Source organism: Xiphophorus maculatus, chromosome 4, assembly GCF_002775205.1.
Source record: "Xiphophorus maculatus strain JP 163 A chromosome 4, X_maculatus-5.0-male, whole genome shotgun sequence".
Classification (NCBI taxonomy): Eukaryota; Metazoa; Chordata; class Actinopteri; order Cyprinodontiformes; family Poeciliidae; genus Xiphophorus; species Xiphophorus maculatus.
This window is the reverse complement of record NC_036446.1, coordinates 23,135,013-23,161,513: the sequence shown is the minus strand read 5'-3', so window position 1 is coordinate 23,161,513 and position 26,501 is coordinate 23,135,013. Positions and strand designations below refer to the sequence as shown.

Here is a 26,501-nt window from a genome sequence, read left to right as displayed (position 1 = left end):
GTAAGCGTGTACACAAAGCTGATACAACTGGCCAACATCCTTTTTGTGCTCACATTAGCTGTGGACGGGGTTTATGTCATATAATGTCCCCTGTGACACCAAGTTATGGTGCCTTCCTGTATCAATAGGGATGAAACTGCTCTGCCAGTTGGTGAAAATTGGTTTTTTTTTCTTATTAATAAGGCCTGTGGTGTTAAAGTCTGATGTTAATTATTCGGATGAGGAGGCCGACGTGAACGTAAGAGGCTTGAGAAATGCGTTGCCTTAACACAGTGTCCCCAGGGGAAGATAGAAACAAACGTCAGCGTGTGTTCGCGCGCGCGTTGCATGCCGGTGCACGTGCACGTACGCTGCTTAATTGATTAGTGTGATGTAACTTAAATGGCACGTTGTACTGCACCCCCTTTTGCAACGACAGGATGGACTTAAAACTTTTTGGGTAAACGCCCACAGCCGAATACAGAAGTTATTCCTCCCATAGTTCGCAGCGGCCATCCAATAGACGCGCGCCGAGGCTGCCCAAGTCACTATTTAAAAGGCTTCCACAATACAATTCACTCTGCGTTTTGCATGTGCCAGGAAGGTTGCACACTTGCATTTTTATCGCTCTCTGCTTTTTATTGAAACTCTTTCAACAATGGCAATGTTGAATCGCTTCTCTGTCGCATGCTGGAAGAATGCCCCATCCGGGCTGCTGACCGAGCAGCTGCTTCTCGTCTCCCGCGCCTTACACAAGTCAGCGGCCAGCGAGGCTCTGGAGATCTCCGCAACTGGGGAGGAGGCCATGCCTGCCAGGCTGATCGAACCGGCGGTGGTCCGAGAGGCCAGTAAAATCAAGAGCCTGAAGGAGATGCCCGGACCGAGCACTCTTTCCAACTTGATTGAGTTTTTTTGGAGAGACGGCTTCGGCAGAATCCACGAGATTCAGGTAAAGACGTCTGAATAATGACTGTTTTTTTTTCTCTGTCTTTTCTATCTGGGTTTTACCAGAAGTTATTTATTTGGATTTTCATAGCTGGCAAAGAGCCAGTTTACACTCAGCCTCAGCCAGATCTGCCACCTATACGCAGAATGGCACTGACTGTTGCGTAAAAGCGCATCCGGAGCTCGACCCCTGGTCAGTTTTCCGCTCCACGGCTTGAGTTTTGTAACAGTCCGAGAAAGGGGAAATACTAAAATCCCCCCCTTGCTATTCCATTCTTTACATAAAGGAATGAGTTTTGGTTAAGGAACAAACTGAAAAATTAAACTTTAACAAATCAAGACTGCTGCTGAGCCTTCACTTACTGAAATAATCACAAGTTTGATTCCTACTTGTAGAAGTTGTTTTTTTTCTTCTGCAGATAAGGATGCACATTTATAGCCATTCTCAATACATTTTGTTGAAAATATTGCCTATGTGTCTATCTAAACTTCAAGCTTTACCTTACACATTGATTTTTTTAAACAGTCTAAATAGTAAACCAATGTTAAAAAATAACATTTCATCTTGATTTAAAGTGACATTTACTTAAATGTTTTATATGTGTATATTCCAGCTCTTTTGGCTTGCTTTGAACTTATAAAGTATTAAGGTTGTTAGGTGACCCTCTTGCAAGTAACATTATTTTTAATGTTTGAAGTCATTTATTAGAAAATACATGTACTTGTCAGTTGATTGATTTCATTACATTTTCTTTTCAGACATTGTTGTTAGTAGCTGTTTGAAATCATTGCTGAATTGTAAGAATAGAGTAGAAGAAGAGCCTCTATAAATACTGTCATCCCTGATTTATAGGAAGAGCACACCAAGAAGTATGGAAAAATCTTCAAGTCTCGCTTTGGACCCCAGCTGGTGGTCTCCATTGCCGATCGTGAATTGGTGGCAGAGGTCCTGCGGGCTGAGGGTGCGGCCCCTCAAAGGGCCAACATGGAATCCTGGCATGAGTATAGAGACATGAGGGGCCGTTCCACTGGCCTCATCTCAGCGTGAGTAGTGACGCCTCAACCTCTCGTCTTCGAATCCTGAAACAAACTCCTAAACAAGTACCATGATTAGAAACAGATTGCATAAACAATATTATGCTCCCATGTTTAGATTTCAGATTAAAAGTCCTTCGGATTTTCGAAAGTACACTGGAAAGCTTAGAATGACGCACTCTAACTTGTTTTTCAGTGAGGGAGAAAAATGGCTCAACATGCGCAGCGTGCTCAGACAGCTCATCATGCGTCCCCGTGACGTAGCAGTCTTCTCTGACGATGTGAACGAGGTGGTGGATGACCTGATCAGGAGAATTTACAGCCTTCGAGCCCAGCAGTCTGATGAACTTACTGTGTTCAATGTGAATGACCTTTTCTTCAAATACGCCATGGAAGGTTGGTAAAGAGTAAAAGCCAATCCAAGCTTTGTAAGAACAGAGTTTGACTCACCCTGGTCTGGGAGATCTTGCCACTTGTTCTTGACACATGTTCAGAGCAGAATTTATTTTCTTTTGTGGTCTACAAAAACATACTGTAAGTAGTTAGATATTTGAATTGGGCATAGTATATATGCTGACAAAAGCTGTACAGTGGGATTGTTGGGAAGTCCTACTGTATTAGGACTTCTCATGAGTTTCTGTGACGTAAGAACTTCACAAGAAGCTCTGCTCTTATCGAGTTTAGGCCTTGAGATTCATTGAATTGATTAGGGTAACATGAACTTTTATGGGATTTAAAAAGTTAGAAAACAGACAGAAGAAGAGGTACTGGAGAGAAAAGGGAGCTTGTTAAATGTCTTCTTGTTCAACACAAATCAAAATTGTTCAAACAGTCTCCATGAATTTAACCTCCAAATTGCTAAAAGAAATTGCAGATTATCGTTCTATGCAAAAGTCTAGAAAACCGCACACTAAAGAATAACTTTTGTCCTTTACAGGTGTGGCTGCTATCTTGTACGAGTGCAGACTGGGATGTTTGGAAAACAATGTCCCCAAAGAAACCCAGGACTACATCTCTGCCTTGCATCTCATGTTCAGCTCCTTCAAGACCACCATGTATGCCGGAGCGATTCCTAAGTGGCTTCGTCCCATCATTCCCAAACCATGGGAAGAGTTTTGTCTCTCCTGGGATGGCCTGTTCAGATTCAGTGAGTGCTTCTTCACCGGCGAACTGCATGTTCATGTGACTTCACAAAAGTCATATAAAAACGAGAATGCCAACAGATGTACAGTAGTTGAGATTGGAAAGCAAAATATGGCAACCAGACTTCTGCTTCACACGGAGTGTACTTTTGTGGTCCTCAACTTTTTTTCACAAAACAGTTCTGTCATAAAGATGAGCATCTCTCTAGTACTGGTTGAAATTCATAAATCACCAGCAAACTGGCATTGTCCCCCACATGACAGTGTTCAATGATCAAGCTGGCATTGCTTAACCATCGACAACATGGTTTGCTGGGGATCTCTCACACCAGCGTGCAGGAAGATTTTTATGACCACACTCACTGTTTGTGGTGTGAGGGCAAATACTCCCAGTCAAATTGGTGGTACAAGAGTCACAGTTACTGAAAGAACGATAGTTGGCTGAATTCCAGTGACATGTTCTGTCTTACTCCAATTAACAACAATTGTCCAGTGTGTGCAAATGGCGTGCTTACAGTACATGAAAGCACACCACAGTGGACCAGCTGTGTTTTCCCTGACGTCTCGTGAACACCTGGTCACACAAATGGTCTGTAGTCACTACTTCAGATCTTCAAGCTGAGAAGCCAGCTAACTCGTACATAAGCTTCACTTGGTGGCTCAGAGGCATAAATAACTTTAGCCCCCTTTGTCATTTCAGAAAACACACAGAGGGCAAAAGGCATCCATGTGTTTTTTTTGTGTGAGAGGCTTTAGATTTTCATTTTGTTCTAAGTTCATGGAAGTGACTGGATAAAGAAATGTAATTAAAAAAAAACAGGGTTTGGGGCCAAAATCTGAGTTAATATTGCCAAATTATATAAAGTAAGTGCTGCTCTCCATGTTTCTGATAGAGTTGTCCATAATTTATCGAGTTTATACAAAGTTTTATGGTCTGAAAGTTTTACTTAAATCTTCTGAGTTTGAAACCCGGAACAGTTTTATGGTAAAAGCATTAATTTTCTTTTAGATGGTCTTAGATCAACTGAAAAGAATGTGGATTTGTATATAAATCTTGCTTAATTTTGGATTGGGGATGGTGTTTCTTTTTTCTCCCCCTTCCCTACACTCCGCTGCACTCATTCCACCTTTTTTTTGTGTGTGTGTCTCTCTAATCTCAGGCATGATTCATGTTGATAAAAGATTCAAGGAGATCAAGGCCCAGGTGGAGAGGGGGGAGAAGGTGAAAGGGGGCCTGCTCACACACATGCTCACCACCATGGAGCTGAGCGTGGAGGAGATCTACGCGAACGTGACGGAGATGCTCCTGGCTGGGGTCGATACGGTACGTGTGGTTGTGCTGTATGGTTGTGCTGTATGTGGTGTGTCTGGAGTGTGTGTGTGGTGTTATTATAATTACTCCTCTTGAAGAAGTTGGAAGGGCTGGGACTCTGGGTGTGTCTGAGTTATTGTTTAGCTTGCATGGTAAGGTTACTGGCGCCACATCTGTGCCTGTGTAGCTGTGCCAGCGTCGGGTCAGGGGAATGAATCAGGAGGTTACACAGTATCCCACTGACAAACATGTTCTCACTCTGGTTTAGTTTCTTGTCATTTGTCTCTGTCTGTTAGCTCAACACAGGGGTCCCTTTGTCCTTTTTTTTCTGTGCCAGACATCTGTGTTTTACGTTTTTATGTTTCCTCATTAGAACTTAATTAGACGCACTGTTCTACTTGACAGTAATTAAGGCTGTTAGTTTAACTAAGTTTGAACATCTGCGGTGAAGCATTTTTGTTTCTTGATCGGAAGTTGGTAGAAAGGTTTGTGTGCTTCAATTTCACATATTTGGTCCATCAATCCAAGTGGTGGATTAAAGGTGTTTACAGGAAATATTTCAGAAGTTGACTAAGCCAAGATTTTGTTTCCTGCCGTTGTCTGTTACAAATTAGGCTGTAACTGTTCGCAGTTACAGCCTAATTTGTTTGGGGTACTGTCAGATTAATGAGAACTAAGGGGGGATGGAGTGTTTTGTGCTCTGCTTGAGGCTACAGGATAAAAGGGTGTCTGTGTTTTTGTTAAATTTGGTGAATTGGCCGCAGCCCTGTGGGGTGGCAGGCTTAGTTATGCCATTACCTGACCCCGAAGTGCAAGTTGCCTTTACTCGGCAAACACAAGAGCTGTCACGACGCATTAGCTACGGCTAGAATTATGGCACAATCCGGGCAGAGGTGAGATGATGGGAGGGGCGGTTGTAAGGCTCTGGGATGTTAGGGAAAAGCTGGGAACTGGTGTTAAGAAGTAAGGGACGAAAGGAGAGGGTGTATGATGGGTGTTAGGAGAAGAGAAGATGCACGGATTGGAAGTAAAAGGCTCTAAGCTTCTCAGAACTGGACATGGGTTCACTTTTGTCATATGATTCTTTTTTGGCAAAGGCAGTGCATTAATCTGTGCCATCTGAAAATGAGTAGAAATAATTTCCATGATGGGTAGACTGCAGAATAATAGTGTGTGGTGATCAGAGGATTCTGATATGAGCTACGCAAGGATGCATGCTTTTTTTTATCTTTAGCTACCCCATTAATGTCTATTAGGTATGCGAAAACAAGGGTGCCATTTTGATATCTGTGTATGTAATTAGTGAGGGGGTTGGATGGGAAAGTCAGGCAGGAGTGTCAGGAAAAGAAGGAATAATGTGGGTTTGGGGGAGGGCAAAGCAGATGTTGCGCTCTACAGTCAACAGGAGAGGGAGTGTTAAAACCCATTTTCATATCATTTGGTCATCTACCCACCTCATTCAAATGAAAATGTCAGTGAAATGTGAGTCACACAGAGGAAGTCGTCTGTTTTATGGAGAAGGGGCGGGGGGTCAAGTTTCATCTCTGTGAGATTTTGACGTCTGTGGAAATTCATCAGAAAGGTTATGTGAAGCAGAAATGCATTGTTATGCTGTTTCCACTTGTGCAATTCGGTAATGTTGCTTCTATTTAGAAGACGAAGTTAGGACTCATTGTGATGGTGTAATACGAGGACATTTAATCAAGATGGAGATGGATGAGAAGTGATAAGGATAAAGAAAATCCAGCTTGTGTGGAAAACATGAGTGTCTGTTCAGCGTGTGGAATTAGCTCTCCTCAAACCCCCCTTTGTCTGTTGCGTAACATACAGAAGCTCTTATATCACCTATGTTACAAAACGTCTAAAAAAATCCAACATTTCTTTAAACCTCTCAGTAGATTAGCAAATGGCTTTTAAAAAGTGATCTATACAACAACTTTCTTCAATTGTCTCATTGCTGGCATTTCAGACATCCTTCACCCTCTCTTGGGCCTGCTATCTGTTGGCACAACACCCTCACATCCAGGAGCAAATCTACACAGAAGTCACACAAACTCTGGGACCTGGAACTGTCCCCACAGCCGAAGATGTCCCTTGCCTGCCTCTCATCAGAGGGCTTGTGAAAGAGACTCTCAGGTACGTTCTGTCTAGCTTTTCATAGCACACACATTGTTTTTATCTCGCTAGACTGCAAGCAGGAAGACATAAACAGTTCAGCAGTATTTTATTAGACTTTAAAACATTGCTTACATTCTTTAGGAATCTTTACATGGACATGTTTAGTTTGGTAACTTTCTTTCTCAGCTTTTCCTTCTCCGGTTGTCTTAGAGAAAGTCTTTATGAACAGCCTGGTGCAGTGTGTAGTGCTGCTGAATAACAGTCTTTGTATGTCTCTCTTGGGAGCAGGCTTTTTCCAGTTCTCCCAGGCAACGGCCGGATTACCCAGGATGACTTGGTGGTTGGTGGATACTTCATCCCCAAAGGGGTAAGATGCTTCCAGGGTGTGCATGTGCTGAAGGAAAACGTTTTTGCGTATGTCAGCCAAAAACATTAAAGTAGGACCAGATGTAACATGATATAGCACTACTCCCACATCTCTTGTGCATAAATTCATGTACAATAGTCCATCTGTTTTCATTACACAACTTCCACTTTTTCTTCTTCAGACTCAGCTGGCCCTCTGTCACTACGCCACATCTCTGGATGAGGAGAACTTTCCCAGTCCCTTGGAATTCCAACCAGACCGTTGGGTACGGAAAGACACATCTGATCGCGTTGACAACTTTGGCTCGATTCCCTTTGGTTACGGCATCAGGAGCTGCATTGGCAGGAGAATTGCAGAGTTGGAGATGCATCTAGCTCTCACCAGGGTAGGGTATTTCTTAATTCTTTGAGGATAAAAATTTGTCTGTGAGTGTAATGCGTGTGATTAAAATGATACATTTTAATAGAAGTTAATCCCATGCATAGAACTTTATTACCTGCAATTTATTCCAAATTATTTTAATGGGTTGATAATTCAGATTTTGCTAGAATTTATTTTAAAGAAAAGACCAATGTTTGAAAGAGTAGTTGGTATAATCCCAGGTTTTTGGACATTGAGCAAGAAATTTACATGGGTATGTCAAACTAACAGATGCTTGTCAGCGAACCCATTGAAAAGCAAATTTACACTATCTAAATAATCCCTCTTGCATTTATAGTTTTCTCAGTCAATCTATTCATGTTGATATGCTACCAAAAACACTGAAGTATCCTTTTACTAATCAAGAATTTGTAAAGTCTCTTTAGCATTTTGTTAAAGATTGTTCCTGTATAATCTGCTTAGTGGATATACTATCGCTCTAAAAAAGGGCAGGTAAAACAAAACAGTTTTTTATTTTATGGCATCATTGAGTTGTAGCATTTCCTACTTCAAATTGGATTTTCACAAAAATCCCCCCTACTTCTCTATTATCAAAAAGCTGTTGCAATCTCTGTTTAACCTTCAACCTCAATGTCCTATAATTTTAGCCATTTGAAATAAGGTTTGTTTGTTTGCCTTGTTTGCAGCTCATTCAGAAGTTCTACATTGGGATGTCTCCTCTCACTACTGATGTCAAGGCTAAAACCCACGGTCTGCTTTGCCCTGCTGCTCCCATCAACCTGCAGTTCATTGAAAGGGAAAACTAGGTCCAGGCTGTTCTCTATAAGGTCTTTCCCAGATGTTCAACTGGGTGCTCGTCATTCTTGGAGCACTTAAATACACTGCTTTTAGAGTTTCTACTCAGGCCAGGAATGTGTCTTACATGTTTGTCATGACACAGAAACACTGTGCATATTGTAAGCTATGAAGATTGTTTGTTGACTGTATGTCAACGGAGGGTACCACTGCAGCCCTTTTTTATTTGACTGTTACTCTTTTTATCCATCTTGTTAAATTTGATGTGTGTGAGGAAAAGGAATTTTGTCAGTACTGTAACTTCTCATATTAATGTTTCTTGCTGTATATGTGCACACATTATATTGTGTGCTGTTTTCACTCTTTTTTTTCCCTCCTTGTCCGAGAAAGCAATTTACAGATATTTTGAAGGGCTCTGTTTTCAAAATGAGCTGTTTAGCTAAGGTGAGGCAAGCTTTGCCTAATAATTATGTTGTGTTGGTTTCGAACCAAAATATTGGAACTGGTTGCTTTTTCTGGGGTGGCACAGTTTGTCTTTGTTTTTTCATACTGAGTAAAAGTTGTTACATGTACTGTATATCAAAACATAAAATACATACAAAAAAATAATTTCAATGTAAACTTATATTAAGTATAGTTTTTTTTAATAGTGCTAGTTAAATGTTTAAGAAAATGATATAATGAATCACAAAGGTAAGTATTTAAAATATTTCTTTTGCTAATTTAATATGTATTTGTTTTGCAGAATGTAAGTGGGTTACAGAATGTGTTTAGTATATGTAGTTTAAGTGCTGCTGGTGTGAAAGGATTCCATCAGCGTTTGTTTCTTTTTAAGAGGGTAAATGTATGTTGGGGATGGTTTGTTGCTAAGAAAAATTACATGTTAAAAAAAGGAAAATGCTATTTGGCTGGGTGGCACATTGAAACCCTTTTTTGAATTGGCTTGTATGTCTTTAACTTTTATTTGTAGTTTGAGTTGGAAACAATAAAAACTGAATTTTATGCTGAAGCACAACAAACTGTCTTTTGTGAAACTTTTTAGCTGTGTGTTACTTCTGTGGTGGGTTGTTGTGAGTTGGTCTGCATTATAAACAATCCAAATCCATTTTTTAAAGCACATAAAAATGTTTAACTAAAGTGCTGTACAGTACTGACAGACTAAAGCAGGACATTACTAACATAAAATGAAAAAAAAAAAACATATAGAGCAGAATAAAGACAAAGACTGTAGTAAAATAATAAATGATGGCACATTTGGTAGCCACAGTCAAGGGATATTGATGCATGTAGGTGTACTTTCTGCATATAAATGCTGCCTACTTGTTATACAGAAAGTCAGATAAAGGAAGGAAGTGCAATTATAGACAAACTGAACATATAGAGTAAACAAAAATGAGAAGAATGGACTAGCCCCAAATCGCAACAATAACTACCACATTTACTCTTGAAAGTAATGGACTACACCAATAAAAATGGTCACATGTGATCAAACATGCCATTAAAATCTACTGTATTTTCTGTCAACTATGGTAAAACATTTTTCTTTCCACGAAATAAGTCATACCTTCTAGTAATTAAAAATATAAGCCCCATTGAATTAATTTTCAAAACATTGAACATTACGTTCCAACATTAAGAGTATTACTGAAAAGTTAATTTATTTCAGTAACTGAATTCACAAAGTTAGACACTTTTCTGGCAGCTATGTGGATTTCTCGCTTAGTTTATGAAAACACAATATTTAAACTTAAGAATTCTTACTAATTAAAAATATGTCTAAAACGTTTAATGAAAAGTATGTGAACGCCAACTTAAAAGGTTGTTATTTTCAAAGTGAGCGTCTGTCTGAAAAGCCAGCCTCATTGGTAGACATATTCTAAAACAATATGAACGTACGCTAACTTACTCTCTTACCGAAATATGATTTGTAGGAGACTGAGATTTGACTTTTAATAGCAGCTGTATGATAAAAGCATTTCTTTTAGCATCGCTAACGCAATTGAAGAGTGCTACACTTTGCAGAAAGAAAATGACTCACAAATCAATGGCGCGGACAAATCTCCATCTCGCGATTTTTCCGGAGTTTTGTGAACGTGAATACGAGCGGAAGTAAATACTCGAAGGCGAAGTAGCGACTAAACGTGGATGCCACTTTATTTTAACAGATTAAAAAGCAGCTACACATTACGGCTTTGATTAGTTAATCGGTACAATTCGTCATTTTGCTGTCTTTGATTTTAACAGTAATTTCGTTGGTCCCGAAACTGTTTTTGTGCGCGTTTAGGGCCTGCAAAGACACATATGCTAAGACAACTAAGCTATCGAACGTTATCGCGGTAAGTTAGCTAAGGGCGCTGTTAGCATCAAGGTTTCTGAATGCCAGCAGGTGAACTGGAAAGTTTGACTGGTGTGTGCGGGTCCTTCTTTTAAACGAATAAGTAGCCTCGATTTAGCAAGCCTCAGGTCGGGCCGCGGTGGAGGGAAAGTTCAGGTGGATTGAAGATGTTAATTGACAACCTCGATGCTTTAAAAACATGGCTGTCTGAAACCCTGGAGCCCATGTAAGTACTGTTAGCATTATTAGCCACGCACATTAACTAAATGTGCGTCTGACCACGCTAGATGCGAATTACAAATCACAATAGTTAATAAAATACGCATATTGATTGCACTTGTTTTATTTTTTATTTATGATGGACATAAAGTATCCAAACCGTTTTTAGTGTATTAATACAGCTGTTTCCATATTCACGTGTACCCACTCTTTTCTATTCTGATATCCAGTTGTGATGCTGACCCCTCTGCTCTCGCAAAATATGTTGTTGCTTTGGTGAAGAAGGACAAAAGTGAAAAGGAACTGAAAGCCCTGTGTATTGACCAATTGGATGTTTTTCTGCAAAAAGGTTAGAGCTTTGTGTAGTAAATTTCATAATGTTTTACATACTGGGAGCCATTTGACAATAGACAGAGACGAATAAATTGATTTTCAACTTTCTTTCAGAGACCCAGCCATTTGTGGATAAGCTTTTCGAAGCCATCGACAACAAAAGCTACCTCCCACTGCCAGAACAACCACAAGTCAAAGTTGAGAAGGAAGAGCAGAAGAAAGATGAGGTTATTTTTTTTCTTCTCCAATATCATCAGTATTTACATCAACACCTTTTAAATACTTTAGGAATGCACCAGGGTGCACCGATTGCAGGTGTCTGGCTGATCATCGATCTTTAAAAAGCCTGGTCTGCTGATTTCAGTTTTGATAAGTTTACATGCAAACACCTGAGATCTCATCCAACACTTTCAAACAATGACAGTCAGTTATGTAGTGATCTCAACCTACCTTTTTTGGCTTGTGAACTTGAATAGTGTTCTCAGTTTGTTGAAGGATGATCCTCAAGATGTGCAACATTTAGATAACATTCAGCTGATGTCCTGCTCTGTAACTAATAGGATATGTTTGTCATTGAAATACTGATCCTTAAGGTTTGTGGAAACGGGTAGCATTTGACAAATAATTTTCGTATCCTATTTAAGTATTTTTGCCTTTTTCCTGTCTGTAGTGCAAATACAAGCGACCTATGTTTGCAAAGCAATTTCTTCTGTTTTGCCAGATTGTTTTGGTCATCAATGTTTTTCAGATTTTGCACTTTATAGCTGACAGGAGGAGACATTTCTACATTACTTAACCTTTATTTCTCCTGCTCAGATACAAACAAATCGTGAAGAAGAAAAAGACAAGAAGTTTCCTCGCCGGGTAAATCATAGTCCTCTTCAGTCAAGCTCACGCTACAGCAGAGATGGCAGGTGTGTATGCTGTTAAGTTGTACAACTCTGTCTTCTTTGCATAGAGTTCTCTTATGACTTAATATTTGACCTTGTTAATGTCGTTAGGCGAGGTGATGACCGCAAGAGAGATGATCGCTCCAGGAAGAGAGATTACGATCGTATGCCACCAAGGAGGGACTCTTACCGTGACCGCTACAACCGCAGAAGAGGCCGCAGCTACAGCCACAGCCGAAGTCGCAGCCGAAGTTGGAGCAAAGAGCGCATCCGAGACCGTGACAGAGAGCGGGAAAGAGACCGAGACAGGGACAGAGACAGAGATCGTGACCGCAGTAGGAGCCGGTCTTTAAGCAGAACTCGGTCCAGAAGCAGGAGCCGAGGTAGGAATATAAACTTTTAAAACACCTCCAAGAATGTGTTTTTTCATTGTAATGTCATGTTGATTTTACTGGTTAATCAATTTTTTTGGTTTTTGAACATTTAATTTTTGGAAAATTTAGATTTTTATTCTCTCCAAATCACTTCTTGGGTTTCCATAGTGATGTCAGTGCACCAAAGGCCAACCGTCTTGTTTTAAAAATGTGATCTACAGTTTCTATTTACCTGGACTTTGAATTCAGATCAACTCTACAATGGAATATTAGGGCTAGGTTAAAATTTGTTTAGTTTTTTTTAAATTACGAGAATAAAGTCATAACGTTTCAAGAATAAAGTTGTATTTTATGAAAAGTCAAACACACACACAAAAAATGAGGTATGTTGAGTATCTTGTGAGTTATACTCTGGTATAACTTCAGAAATAATACTTTATAAATATACTTAATTTTTTAACACATCAGCATCAAATTATCAATAAGACTTTGAAACAATCATGCAAACAACTGTGTCTATTTCGAAGAAAAAGCTTCACGAGTTGTTTACGTCAGATCCTGGTAACTCTATCCAAGCTTTTATCTTGTAATTTTAAGATGTTTTAGGGTAGATGTGTTGCTTCTGTAAAAAAAAGCTGCACCTTTATTTTGCTATTACTGAGACTATACTCTCATAATTATAAAAATTTTATCATAACCAGGCCCTAATACTCTGTTGTACAACTCAAAGAAGCTATGATTGAAATCCGAGCCACTTTTTGAAAATATTTTCTGTCATTTGTAATTTTATTTTTTAGAAATGTAAATGAGAAAAAAATAGATTAAAATCAGAACTTGGGTCTGGTATGAAAAAAAAATTAAGATTTTATTTCTAAGCCATATTGCCCAGCCCTGCACTGGTAATTTCAGTCGGTAAATATTTGCATTCTATAAGTGATTTTCTAAAAGGCTATGGTTGCATTTTCACAGACAGAGAATCAGGGAAGCTGAAGTACGACCATGAGCGTGCCGACAGGCCAGAGAGCGCTGACGTCTACACCCCAGCAGTGCTCGTTTCTACTGCAACACCTTCCCACTTCCCCAACCCGACAGTGAGCAGCACCATTACGGTCATCGCCCCGACTCATCATCATAACACCACCAACGAGAGCTGGTCAGACTTTCGTCCCGAGCCCCCTGTGGATCGTGGACCTTTCAGTCGTGGTCTGCCTCTTCAAAGGAAAAGGTGTAGGGACTATGATGGTAGGAAAGCCAATTTACTTATTTTCTTTTTATAATTTAATCTATCACAATTGTTTGTTTTTTTTGTAGTTTGATGATCTACTGTGTTTTGCAGAAAAGGGGTTATGCATGCGAGGGGACATGTGTCCGTTTGATCACGGGAGCGATCCAGTCGTCGTGGAGGACGTCAATCTGCCCAGTATTTTGCCCTTCCAGCCTCCACCAATCCCAGGCGTGGACCAACCACCCCCACCAGGCCTTCCACCCCCACCACCATTATTGAACCCCCCACCTGTGAACCTTCGACCCCCGGTACCCCCACCAGGTGCTCTTCCACCGAGTCTTCCTCCGGTTGCAGGTAGGAATTGGGATTATTTTAGAGAAATTTTATTTGGATTTACATACTTGAATCCAAAGACCGAATTTCTTCCTCAAAATGCAGCAAAAATAAGATTGCGTAATAACTTTTTTTCTTTTTTAAACAAGAGCTTGAGGTAAACATTCATTCAATCAGTTGAATGGTTTTTATTCACATTTCTTTTGTTTGTATTTGTATGAATAAGAGATCTAAAAGTTTATCCTGAAATGCACACACCAGCATTCACCGTAGCTACATTTGTGTTTGACTTATATCTCTTATTGAAGTACTCTGCAAGATTTTAAATTACGTTGTGTTTTCTATTGGACAGGTCCTCCTCCACCACTTCCTCCATTGCAGCCTGCAGGCATGGATGCTCCTCCCATTTCTATCACCAGTTCTGTTCCCACCATCGTCACGTCTGGGATGCGCCCGTCCCTTCCTCAAGCCTCAGGGCCACTCTTCGCCCCTGGTAATGACTTCTAAAACAAGAGTTTATGTTCTGAGTTATTTATTTTAATACATCAGGCGTTTGAGTCGTGTTTTTCTGAGCTATGCGCCTCTGCTGTGTCTAATGTTTGCCAAGCAGATCACTATGACACTGACGTGTACAATCCTGAGGCTCCCAGCATCACCAGCACCTCCAGGCCGATGTACCGTCACCGGGTCAACGCTCAAAGACCCAATCTGATTGGCCTCACAATGGGGGAGATGGACCAGCCATTGAGAGGTATTGGGCACAATTTATCTATGAGCCAATTACTTTCAGTCCATATTTTTGTCTGAGTCAAAGTTTAGTAGTACACACTATATAACACACCATTTTGTCCCAAATATTCAATTTCCATTTAAGTAAATCCATCTCAGACGAGTTACTGCTTGTGTTTTACCAGACAAGATTCCCAACAACAACATGAGGATCGTTATGGAATCTGACTCGAGGAAGAGATCCGCTCCCTCTCATGATGGAGGCCCATGCAAGAAACCTTGGTTTGACAAGTAAGTTTTCTAAAATCAAGGTCTGCACTTCCTGCTTCTATTCATACATATATATATTTTTAAATGTGATAAATGTCTCTTCTCTATTTAGACCCAACTTCAACAAACTAAACCACCAGGGCTACCATAAAAGAGCTCAGTTCTCCCCCAACGCCAAGCTGCTTGTTCGGCAAATTCCACCTGAGCTCAACAACATCAGCAAACTCAATGAGCATTTCAGCAAGTTTGGCACCATTGTCAACTTGCAGGTTAGTGCCTGTGTGATTCTTAAGCTTGTCGCAATGAGCAAAAAGTCAATTGATTATATGACAAATTAAAACAAACTCAATAATTGCAATCTGCATGATTGGTTGTTTTTCTCGCCTTTCTTTCTACCAAAGACTGGATGACAAAAGTCTTCAGTCTGATGCTTTTGTCTCAACTCATAGTTTGAAGGGCAGTTTTATTTGGAGAGACTTCATAACCCATTTTATTTGTTGTTTCGGGTGTTTTGTTTATTTCTTTTGAATATTTAAAATGTTTTCCAGTTCTAAATGTTAGTTAGAAATTAAAGTTTATTGATCTTTGACAGTACTTGCATTATTATGCCTGTCTCATTATATTAGCTGACGATAGTCTCAAAACAACAATACTATTGTTTATCGCAATAACTTCTGGGACAATTTATCGTCCAACAAAATTTGCTATTGTGGGGATCAATAATAAATTTTATGCTTTCCAAAATGCTTGTTGGACTGACTAGTTGTTCATTGTATAATAATTTTTATTAGACAGAGTGAGTTTCTTAAAAATGAATTTAAAGATTCTGACTTCTGGATTCCTGAATTGCGTTGTGCTGATGAATTCTGCCAGGTGGCCTATCAGAATGACCCGGAGGGAGCTCTGATCCAGTTCACCTCTCCTGAAGAGGCCAAGCGAGCTATGCAAAGCACCGAAGCTGTTCTCAACAACCGCTTCATCAAAGTCCACTGGTTTCGTGATGACATGAGTGACGGACCGGGCCAGTCCCGGCCACAGCAGCTTCACCCCCAGCCGCAGTCATCCATGGTAAGAGCTCACTTCCAATCTATCGTTGGATTATTGTCTACTGTTCTTTCACAAGCAATAAAACTTCACTAATCTAATCATTTTTACGGTATTGTATTTTGCACAAACATGATGTTTGACAATGAACATGTGATGACTTCAGCAACATAATGTGTGGTTATGACAAAAGTGATATTAGTTTTGGAAGTTTTAAGGCTTCTTGAGCAGTGAAAGTTTATAGCAGTTTTGCTTTTAAAGTTTGAAGACTTTATTTATCGGACCACAATCCTCTTGGATTAACACAATAAGCCAGAACTGAAATAATAACCCAACATTTTGTACATTCTTCTAGTGATGTGGATTCATCTTTGTACCTGCCATCTTAGAAACCAGATTAAATGTGAATATGTCCACAGATTTGGACATTACAAACAGGTTCATGGTCCAAGATAGAGAACATGTTTATAGATTAAAAGTTAGTGAGATGCAAAATCATATTTTCCTAATCACTGGGACTTGTAAGAGTATAACGTCTTGTGGATTATTTTTCTTAAATGTAAAACCATCTTCCAGGCTTTTTTAAAAATATATATCGAGACATGAATGTGTGCCATTTTTGCATTTAAGAAAAGAAAAAGTGGCTTTTCTTCAGTTAAAGTAAAGCCACTTTGCTCACTGAGAGTTATGACTGACTCAAAGAAACGTGATGCAAATGCTCCGATGTTTTAAACACTAACATCGAAGAGAAAAGTGCTCCTTCTTTAAAATCTGTGTTGTTTCTGTCGCAGTCGTCAGCCACAACTCTCAAGCAGTCTGTGAAGGATCGACTCGGACCCCTAATGCCTCCAAACTCAGAGCCCACTCAGGATTCCAGCGTAGCCTCTCAGGTCCGTGTGGACGATCTTCTTTTGTAGATGTGGTTTATTGCATTTACACGTCAAAATCTACACTGGATGTTTAAGAAGTCTCTTTTTTTTTCTCCTTCCTTTTCCAGAATGCCTCTAAAGTGTCAGTTAAAGATCGTCTAGGTTTCTCTCCCAAACTTGCTGCTCCTGTGGAAAAAGTGAATCTTCACTTTGTTCAGAACTATAATTTCTCACTTTTCAGATCAAACATCTTCAATATGCTGTGTTTTTTTTGTTTGTTTGTTTTTTTTTTCCTTCAGGTGTCTGCGACATCGATGGGGATCACAAAGACTGTGTATAATCCTGCTGCTAGGAAGCCTTCCCAGAGGACCTCAGAGGAAGCTCTGAAAAAGAAGCAGGTGAGAGCCGAAGGAGATGATGGAAAAGTAGGAGTGGTTGAATTGGATGTAAAAGGTCATCTGGAAACCGACCCAGTGTTTGCTCACACAGGAGGCCCTAAGACTACAGCAGGATGTGAGGAAGAAGAAACAGGAAATATTGGAGAAGCACATTGAGACACAGAAGGTAAATTAATTCATTTAGGTTTTTGTTAAGTTTTTTTTTTTTAAAAACTATTCTGGAAAATTTTAACACCTTATTTTACAGAAGATGTTTTGTCTTAGAAAGTGACATCCTTTCTCTTTCGCCTCTCTGCATTTACTCATGCATTCTTTAATTACAATGTTCTTGCGAATTGAAATCTAACTCGCCTATGAATTATCTGAGAAGGTTTTAGTTGTAGTGACTTGCACAGAGGAGAGTATTTTGTAACTTTGTAACTTTCTGTCTCTCCCTACTGCAGCTCCTGATTTCCAAACTTGAGAAGAACAAAACAATGAAGGCAGAAGATAAAGCCAAGATCATGGAAACTTTGGGCATGTTAACCAAAAACATAACAAAACTGCAAGAAGAGATAAAGGGAATCTCCAGCAGCAGCAGCCTTCTACGAACCGCCAAGAGCAAAGCTCAGGTATTGATTTCCTCCCTGCTGGTGTCAAAAATCCATGATTCTAACAACAAAATGGATACGTTTGTGTTTAGCTCTTCTACCACATTCTGGTTGCACTGTATTTTATTAACTGAAAGTAAAATGGGGTGAATGCATGCCACATTTTCTTTCTTTTTTCTATAGAAAAATATAAAGTCTCATTCCACTTTGTAGTCGTGCATTTGTATTGGTTTATCAAATAAAATCCCAGTTGGATAAATTCAAGCTTTTGTCTATAGTGGGACAGAATGTGGAAAAGTTGTAGATGTGAATATGCGTTTGCATTCTCACCCCTCTTTGCCTTATAGTTGGATTTAAGTTTCTAGAATTTTGTCCGTTAATTCTTATATTTGTTTATAACTCTCTCAGGCACAGAAGGAGCTGCTTGATGCAGAGCTTGATCTGTATCAGAAGACTCAGGCTGGAGAGGACACAGCTTCTTTAAAGCGGAAGTACACCCTTCTTCAAATTGAGGTACTAACGTAAAAATAAAATCAGATAAAAAACCTCCCAACATTTCTTCACAGCAACCACATGGGGGCACTGCTGTTCTCATCATTTGAAACGTTCCACATGAGTTTCCTCTCTGCATCATCATATTTTTTTGTGTGTGCTTTGTTTGTCTTCCAGGCAGCTAAAAGGGGGATTCTGTCACCAGGACGAGGCCGCGGCGTCCATTCCCGGGGACGTGGCACTGTCAGAAGCCGGGGGAGAGGATCCAGAGGTCGTGGACGGGGCGTTCCGCTGCATGCCGTTGTGGACCATCGACCTCGAGCGCTGGAAATTTCTGGTTTCACCGATGCCGACTGTGTGGACTTACTTCCCCATTTTGCTGTGAGTTGGTCTAAAACTGGAGAGCCTTGACTCTTTTCTAAGTCAAAGGTCAGAAGAATGCTGGGAGCCTAAAAGTCCTTGATGTTGCTTCTCTGCACTCTGTCACACTGACTTCTGCTTGATTTAGATTACAATTTATTTCAGTACTGTTTTTTTGTTTTATTTTTTTTATGGAAAACTAAAAGTATTCATGATTGTATTTTGATGGTCAGACAGTATCTGTTCAGTGAAGTACATCTTTACTAGACTAAAGAGATAATTGAATCAGTTTTTAAAATTTTCATAAACATACAAATTCTGTTAATAAGGCTTAATGATTAGCTCACGCTGACTTTTGAGTTAATTGACTTGAATAACTAGATTTGGTAAAAATCCAAGCTAAAACAAAGAATAACCTTTTGTATTTCCATGGGGAACACAAAACCGACACTGACAAGACAGTTGAATACTATTTACAAAGACAGAATGTTTCACTAATGCTTTCTAACTCATATTTGTCCTGCTTTTGAAAATATATGAAAGCTGCTTGATGGGGAAGAAGAACCATATAAAAACATTTCTCTTCCCATTTAACTCTTCCCTGTTAGTTCCAGTTTTATGAATCCTTCAGAAAGAAGCAAGTTAAGTTTGCTGACCAAGACAGATTTTTTTATTATTATTATTTGTAGCAATTTGGAGAGATTGAAGATTGCCAGATTGACGAGAACAAACTTTCTGCAGTCGTCACATACAAGACGAGAACGGAGGCCGAGCAGGTGAGGAACCACTCGATTTATCCTTCATTTAAACACCGCAGTTTGACTTTAGATCCAACTGTGTACGAGTTGCAGTTAACCAGGAAAACTTTGTTTGATCCACCTGCAGGCAGCTCTGCACGGACTGAGATTTAACAGCCAGACTTTACGCCTGGCCTGGCATAAGCCTGCCACCACTCTCGGTACAGCAGATGCAGAAGAAAAAGAACCACCGGAAGATGAGGTTGGTGAAATTCCTTCAATATCTGCAGTTTGGCGCTTTTCGTGATTAAATATTTACTCTAATAAAGTTCTTTAGATGTTCCGTCTTAAGACATATCTCAGGAAAGGTTCTTTAATAGCTGTTTATATTGCATTAGAGAACACTAGAGGGAGCCATCACATGTTACAGAGAGGAATTACCCTCTGGTTTTATTTGGATTTTGCATGAAAATTTTTGTACTTTCATTAGGCAGTTGGAAAATGATACTATAACATAGTGAATTATTCCCTCTTTGAGACCTCTTAAAGTGATGCAGTAAAAAAAAAACAAAAAATCTACATAATTTTCCACTTTTTAATCATCCACAGTAATATTGTTTTCTTTTATCAGTACCCGGAGGAGTCGCTGAGTGACGATGCATTCCTGCAAGACGACGACGAGGAGGAAGACGACAACGAGCCTCGTTCCTGGCGCAGATGAAGCTCCCTCCGACGCTCACTGGTGTGGACGAAGAGCGATGATCCAGCATAATTTCAGTGCTTGTTCAGGAATTAGAAAGGCACATTTTACTTTGGATAGACCTTTTTCCTCTAACACATAGCTGACTAGCAGAAGAAACTTGTGCAGTTTGATTTTAACATGTAAACCAGATAAACGGTGCAGTTTCTTTTAGTGCTCTTACAGTAGATTTGTTTTGGTTCTCAAAGTGCATTGTTAAATCTGGCCACTCAGACACATTAGTTGAGCGCTCAATTAAAAAAAAAAGACTTGTGTTGTGATTTAACTCAACAGATGGTAGTTTTTCTGCAGAATAGTATTAAGTTGCTTTTGTGTAAATATTTTATGTCCTGGTTTGTAATTTGTATGAAAGTTTGGCTTCTTATTTCTTGGCTTTACTTTGGATTGTACAAAAAAAAAATAAAGAAATTGAAATGGTCTGAAATCAACCTGCCAGAAAACCAAAAGAAAAAATACAAAAAAAATACAAAAAAACCCAAAACAAACTGGCAGTGTGAAAAAAAGTATGCTCTACAAAAAGAGCTGAAAAAAAAATACCAAAGACCATTTCAAGAAAACAAAAAAAACTTCCTCTTCACCTTAAGAGCAAACTTCCTGAAAAGGTTCATTCAATGGTAAAACTCCTAACATTTGGACCGGTAAGGTAAATCAGATTGCACTTTCATGCAAAGGTAAGAACGTAATTACAATTTTGGTAAGTCTAAGTCTTTCATATTCCACTAATCAAACATTTTTTCTCTTTCAGAGTCATCGGGGTTTCCGCTCACAACACTTTGTTTCCAAATATCTTCAACTTTTATCAGATTTCATCTTGGATTTGTCTCGATCTGTTTTGTTGTGGAATCAAGTGTTGCTGTGATGGCAATAATACTTTTGATAAATGTTTATTCTGTTTACCATATGTAGAAAGTTGCCTACATGGGTTGATGGAAGCATTGTTGCATACAAGAAAGTTCTACTCAATTTAAATGTACAAAATAATATACTACTAGATATAAACATAGAACAAATGCTGAACTGGATTGTTTGGTATGAAACAATATCTTTTTGCTGTAGATGAGGTAGAACCTCCAATTTGGTACCAAAGGACTTGGAAAAACTGGAACTGGTGCATTTCCAACAACAATCTGGGTGATTATGCAATTATTTATCAACAAGTAAGATTAATTATTGAAACAGTCTGAAATGTCTTTTGTAATTTTCTTCTAATTCAGCAGTTTAAATATATTTGGTTGGTATCAGGGCTGCTATCTAGTTTATGAAGTGTACCAGTTCCTCCTGCAGGAACACAGGCCCACAGCATCATGCTGCCACCCCTCTACCTCACAGTCAGCATGGTACAAGCATTCCTGTTTTGCCACCAAATGTATTGATGGTCATTATACCCAAACAGTAATTGGTTACTCTGAATTACTCTTAGGTGTGAGTGTGTGTATGCATGACTGGGAGGCTGTCTCTGTGTCCTTTGTAAATTGTTCAGAGCGATTGGCACCTTCATCTTCCCTGTTCTGACTCTAGTGTCCAAGTTTCCATCCACGATCTACTGAAGACCTACTACAGGAATTAGGGAGTTGGATTTTACTGAAACTTCTCATTCTTTCACTACGTTTAATTGAAGAAAACACAGCTAATGTAAAGCTTTCCTGTGGACAGTATGGCAGTGTTTTTGGAAAAAAAAACAACATTCCTATATGTTAAAATTAACAGTTCTGTGGCAAGAATTCATTCACCGTAATCCTTAAGTAAAGGCAGCTAAATTACCCTAAGCATGTATTCTCAGCTCATTTCCCTTTCTCACCTCACATGGTTTGGGTCATTCCAACTAATGAACCTATGCTTTTTTTGTGAACTTGAATCTTGGTATTTGGCTAAGGTACAAGTCTATTGCATCTTTTTCAATTCCTCAGTCTTGAATATGAAAGGAAAAACTAGAAAATTTCGGAAGAAATTTAGCCGGGGCCTGCCAAGGCGCGCCCGTCGGGCATGGGCCCGGCGTCGTCGCGCCACAAATCGGCGTCGACGCCAAAGGACGCCGCGACGTGATCAGTGGCACGCGGAGAACCGCAAGAACGTTAAGCGAGGCGGACGTGCACCGTTCGGTACGATTTAAAATGTTGTCAAGGCTTTTATTTTGGAAGTTTTGTTAACCTTCATTTCAAAGGGCCAAACTAATCCCATGCGTAATAGTCCTTGGGTTAAAATAGTTATATAATGCTCAAAACACAAGTAGCTGATGTAAAAATATTCAAGGCTTTTATTTTGAAATTTTCAGTATGCTTCATTTCAAAGGGCCAAACTAATACCACGTGTAACAGTGCTTTGGATGAAAAAGTCAAATAAAGCCAAAAAGAGCAATTACGTCATGTAAAATTATTCAAGGCTTTTATTTTGAAATTTTCAGAATGCTTCATTTCAAAGGGCCAAACTAATACCACGTGTAACAGTGCTTTGGATGAAAAAGTCAAATAAAGCCAAAAAGAGCAATTACCTGATGTAAAAATATTCAAGGCTTTTATTTTGAAATTATTATTATGCTCCATTTTAAAGTTCCAAACTAATCCCATGTGTAACAGTGCTTTGGATGAAAAAGTCATATAAAGCCAAAAACAGCAATTACCTGATGTAAAAATATTCAAGGCTTTTATTTTGAAATTTTCAGTATGCTTCATTTCAAAGTTCCAAAGTAATCCCATGTGTAACAGTGCTTTGGATGAAAACGTCAAATAAAGCCAAAAACAGCAATTACCTGATGTAAAAATATTCAAGGCTTTTATTTTGAAATTATTATTATGCTCCATTTTAAAGTTCCGAACTAATCCCATGTGTAACATTGCTTTGGATGAAAAAGTCATATACGGCCAAAAAGAGCAATTACTTCATGTAAAATATTCAAGGCTTTTATTTTGAAATTTTCAGTATGCTTCATTTTAAAGTTCTGAACTAATACCACGTGTAAGAGTGCTTTGGATGAAAAAGTCATATACGGCCAAAAAGAGCAATTACGTCATGTAAAAATATTCAAGGCTTTTATTTTGAAACTTTTGTTAAGCTTCATTTCAAAGGGCCAAACTAATACCACGTGTAACAGTGCTTTGGATGAAAAAGTCAAATAAAGCCAAAAAGAGCAATTACATGATGTAAAAATATTCAAGGCTTTAATTTTGAAATTTTTGTTAATATTCATTTCAAAGGGCCAAACTAATACCATGTGTAACAGTGCTTTGGATGAAAAAGTCAAATAAAGCCAAAAAGAGCAATTACGTCATGTAAAAATATTCAAGGCTTTTATTTTGAAATTTGCAGGATGCTTCATTTCAAAGGGCCAAACTAATCCCATGCGTAATAGTCCTTCGGTTAAAATAGTTATATAATGCTCAAAACACAAGTAGCTGATGTAAAAATATTCAAGGCTTTTATTTTGAAATTTTTGTTAAGCTTCATTTTAAAGGGCCAAACTAATACCATGTGTAACAGTGCTTTGGATGAAAAAGTCAAATAAAGCCAAAAAAGAGCAATTACGTCATGTAAAAATATTCAGGGCTTTTATTGTGAAATTTTCAATATGCTTAATTTTAAAGTGTAAAACTAATCCCATGTGTAACAGTTACTGAGTTAAATCAGTTATATACAGCCCAAAGCAGCAAGTAGTTGTAAAGGCCAGTTCTCAGTCCTGATCTGTTTCAACTGAGGATAGATAGAACTACAACGATGCGTATTCGTAGTCCTAACCAGCAGCCAATAGCCTCTTGAGTTCCGTTGCTATGGCAAATAATGGTCTCAGCAGGTGTGAGCTCTGAGCTGTGAGCTCTCAAACACACAAGTGTGTTTGAGCAAACACACTTTACTGAAAAAAAGCATTGGAAACAAATCCTTCTTGTTCGGGAACCGTAATACATATTCGAAAAGCGTTTTAAGCGTATGACAGTTCAATGTGTCTTCTGCGATAGTCCCGAGATTCATATCTGTACCTCACTCAGAGCATTTACAGTGATGAGAGAAAGAAATGTTGTGCCCAGATATGAACCGAGGTCGGCTGTCACTCTAATATGAGCAAAAATGAGAAACTTTGGGTCGCTTAGAGGCAAATTGTGGACAAACCATAACTGGTATCGACGAGCCGTCTTCACTTTCGAAGAGATCACAGACGTATCTACAAAATGAAATTTGAATGGCATTTCTAGGTGAATTTGTGACGACACAGCAAATCCTCAAAAATAGGGTATTTCTAGGATTTTTCCCATTGAGTTATAATGGGGTTTTTTTCGTAGTTTTTTGCGAATTATGTCGCCATGTTAATCCCGAATCCCACCAAAAGTAATAGCTGGAATGGCGTGAATTTTCTGCACGTTTTGATACCTCTTTTGTAGGTGTGCACGCAGCGGTATGAGCCGCATTAACGGTTACGGATGAAAAATAAAGAATAATAATAATAAAGAAACTTTTCTTGGGAGAATAGCAATAGGTTCCTGCCATTGCTTTGCATGGCAGGCCCCAATAACCCAATCAGTGTCCCCCAGTTCACTGTTTGTAGACTCCCCTTGGCGTCTGTCAGCCATGCAGGGATAATTGTGAGAAATCAGTTTTGCTCTTGTGAAATATCTGCTGTTCATCACCTAAACCATTTCCTCCTGCAAAGCACCAAAAATACCTCCCCTCATCTCTTCATCTGTTAGTATGTGGCTGTGAAATGCCCCCTCCTGTTGTCTCATTTACCTACTGTGGAGCCACCAAACTCAAACAAGCATGATTTTTGGTTGCCTCAACCGTGGCGTTTTACCTGCACACTTTTGTTTCCTTTAGTCTGAGATGTGACAAATGAAATGGACTTTTTTTATTTGGACAAGCATGCACAAGACGTTTTATGAATAGCATAAATAAATGTAAAAGCTTCGGTGGACCTTCAGCCAGCATGCAGGAGTCTTAAGAGCTCGGCCACCCTTTGTGTCTCAGCAAGCAGAGAGTGTTCATTGGCTCTGCAGGAGCTCTAAAAATGCAGGATAACAAGTTTACAATGTCTGTGTCATCAATTATATAAGTCTTTATTTTCAGATTTGTGTCAAGGAGACAAATGACATGAAAAGTTGAAAGGAGTTGCTATAATGTTGTAAAATACGGATTTGAAACGCAGAGTAAAGGTATGCGTCCAACAAAAGTCGGGCTGGACCGATTCCAAGTTGATGTGAAGATGAAACGAAAAGGAAATTTATTAAATATGGAAGCTCTTGCTCATGCGTTGGAAAATCATCTATTGGTTCCTTTTTCTAAATTCAAAGAGAAGGGACCAATATTTTCGAAAATCTCACTTGTATTTGCTTGGAGATTGTTGTTTTCACTTTCTTTTTGAAGCCCTCGAGGCTCAAGAAATCGGTCACAGAGATGTGTAACAACAAGGAAACTGCATAACGTAGCGCGCTTTGTAATTTATTCAGATTTATTTAAATATTATTGCTGCATTTTCATAACAAAAACACAGCTTTGTGCCAGTTAATCCCAATTACTCCTTAACTAGTTCCTACATGTACAAAATCCACCCCAATGGATAAATAGTGTCTACACCGGTTTATGTTGGTCATTTACCAGTATAAGGTGAAGATGTGAAGAAGGTGTTTCTGATGGGAAACTAGCAGTGACTCCCCCCTCACCAACATCTTGGTGCTTTCGTATGCCATGCCCCCCCCCCCCCCCTTCTACAATGCCAGCTCTCTGTGAAACTATTAATATTTTATGTGATCATGGGACTCTATAAGCAAATTTCAGTCCCCAGCAAGTTGAGCCAAAGCATGATTAATTTAGTATTTATACCCCGACAACCCTTTAAACAACACAGGGCCCTGGCCACAAAGCAAGGCACAGTTTGAAACAAAGCTAGCAGCCTTTAAATCATAATCAGCGCATCGTTATTGAGGATTATTTCAGTTCGGGGACATATTTTCCTCCATGTAAGCCCAGTGGCAGGTGTGGAATTGCTGCGAAGTTGATACTGACAGTTCCAGCTGTAAAACATATCCACTAAACTCAATACAATTATTCAGCTGCAAGACAAAACACTTGTTTTTTTCCCCCCAAAAAAATCTCTTTACATCATTCTCGGTTTGTCTAGAAAAACTGGGGTGTTGTTCAGCTTCATGAAACTCTTTAACCACTTGTGCTGACCACATACAGTAGGTGACTCCATGAACTGCCAATTAGCATCAATAAATAAAGACAGGTTACTTCTGCACCTTCTGTTGACAGTTTACTTTGTGGCAACAAAAGGAAGTGCTTTTTTTTCCCCCAATATGTACCTATTTCAATAACTAATTGTACTCAAAAGGATTTATGCACTATTGAAGGACTTAAAACAAGTAATTAGATTTAAACTTACTTGATAATATGTTCAGATGTGTAAGGATGTTAGTGAGGAATGACTGTTTTTCTCCAATATTGAAGAAAATTTAGCTAATCCAGTAACCATCAGAAAAATGGCATT

General features: G+C 39.1%; 2 protein-coding genes across 2 annotated transcripts; both read left to right on the top strand.

Annotated features, from left to right (window-relative positions):
- The first annotated feature begins 461 nt into the window (after positions 1 to 461).
- LOC102223373 (cytochrome P450 27C1-like) lies at positions 462 to 8,678 on the top strand. The gene is made up of 9 exons (XM_005799714.2): positions 462 to 928; positions 1,778 to 1,968; positions 2,156 to 2,355; positions 2,897 to 3,106; positions 4,262 to 4,425; positions 6,383 to 6,549; positions 6,820 to 6,898; positions 7,080 to 7,283; positions 7,966 to 8,678. The coding sequence occupies exons 1-9, from the start codon at positions 638 to 640 to the stop codon at positions 8,083 to 8,085; spliced, it is 1,626 nt and encodes a 541-aa protein (XP_005799771.2). The 5' UTR covers positions 462 to 637; the 3' UTR covers positions 8,086 to 8,678.
- Positions 8,679 to 10,158: 1,480 nt separating this feature from the next.
- Positions 10,159 to 21,920, top strand: rbm26 (RNA binding motif protein 26). Its single transcript, XM_014469010.2, has 22 exons — positions 10,159 to 10,635; positions 10,859 to 10,977; positions 11,076 to 11,188; positions 11,778 to 11,875; positions 11,963 to 12,234; positions 13,195 to 13,467; positions 13,562 to 13,804; positions 14,136 to 14,276; positions 14,394 to 14,534; positions 14,698 to 14,803; positions 14,895 to 15,051; positions 15,656 to 15,850; positions 16,618 to 16,716; positions 16,824 to 16,892; positions 16,995 to 17,093; positions 17,185 to 17,259; positions 17,537 to 17,704; positions 18,092 to 18,196; positions 18,353 to 18,556; positions 19,225 to 19,311; positions 19,421 to 19,534; positions 19,904 to 21,920. The coding sequence occupies exons 1-22, from the start codon at positions 10,577 to 10,579 to the stop codon at positions 19,991 to 19,993; spliced, it is 3,027 nt and encodes a 1,008-aa protein (XP_014324496.1). The 5' UTR covers positions 10,159 to 10,576; the 3' UTR covers positions 19,994 to 21,920.
- Positions 21,921 to 26,501: the final 4,581 nt, after the last annotated feature.

Coding starts and splice junctions, on each gene's coding strand:
- LOC102223373 (XM_005799714.2), top strand. CDS start 638: ATGGCAATGTTGAATCGCTTCTCTGTCGCATGCTGGAAGAATGCCCCA. Junction 929..1,777: donor GCAGAATCCACGAGATTCAG/GTAAAGACGTCT, acceptor CCTGATTTATAG/GAAGAGCACACCAAGAAGTA. Junction 3,107..4,261: donor GGATGGCCTGTTCAGATTCA/GTGAGTGCTTCT, acceptor CTCTAATCTCAG/GCATGATTCATGTTGATAAA.
- rbm26 (XM_014469010.2), top strand. CDS start 10,577: ATGTTAATTGACAACCTCGATGCTTTAAAAACATGGCTGTCTGAAACC. Junction 13,805..14,135: donor GAGTCTTCCTCCGGTTGCAG/GTAGGAATTGGG, acceptor TCTATTGGACAG/GTCCTCCTCCACCACTTCCT. Junction 18,197..18,352: donor ACACCCTTCTTCAAATTGAG/GTACTAACGTAA, acceptor TTTGTCTTCCAG/GCAGCTAAAAGGGGGATTCT.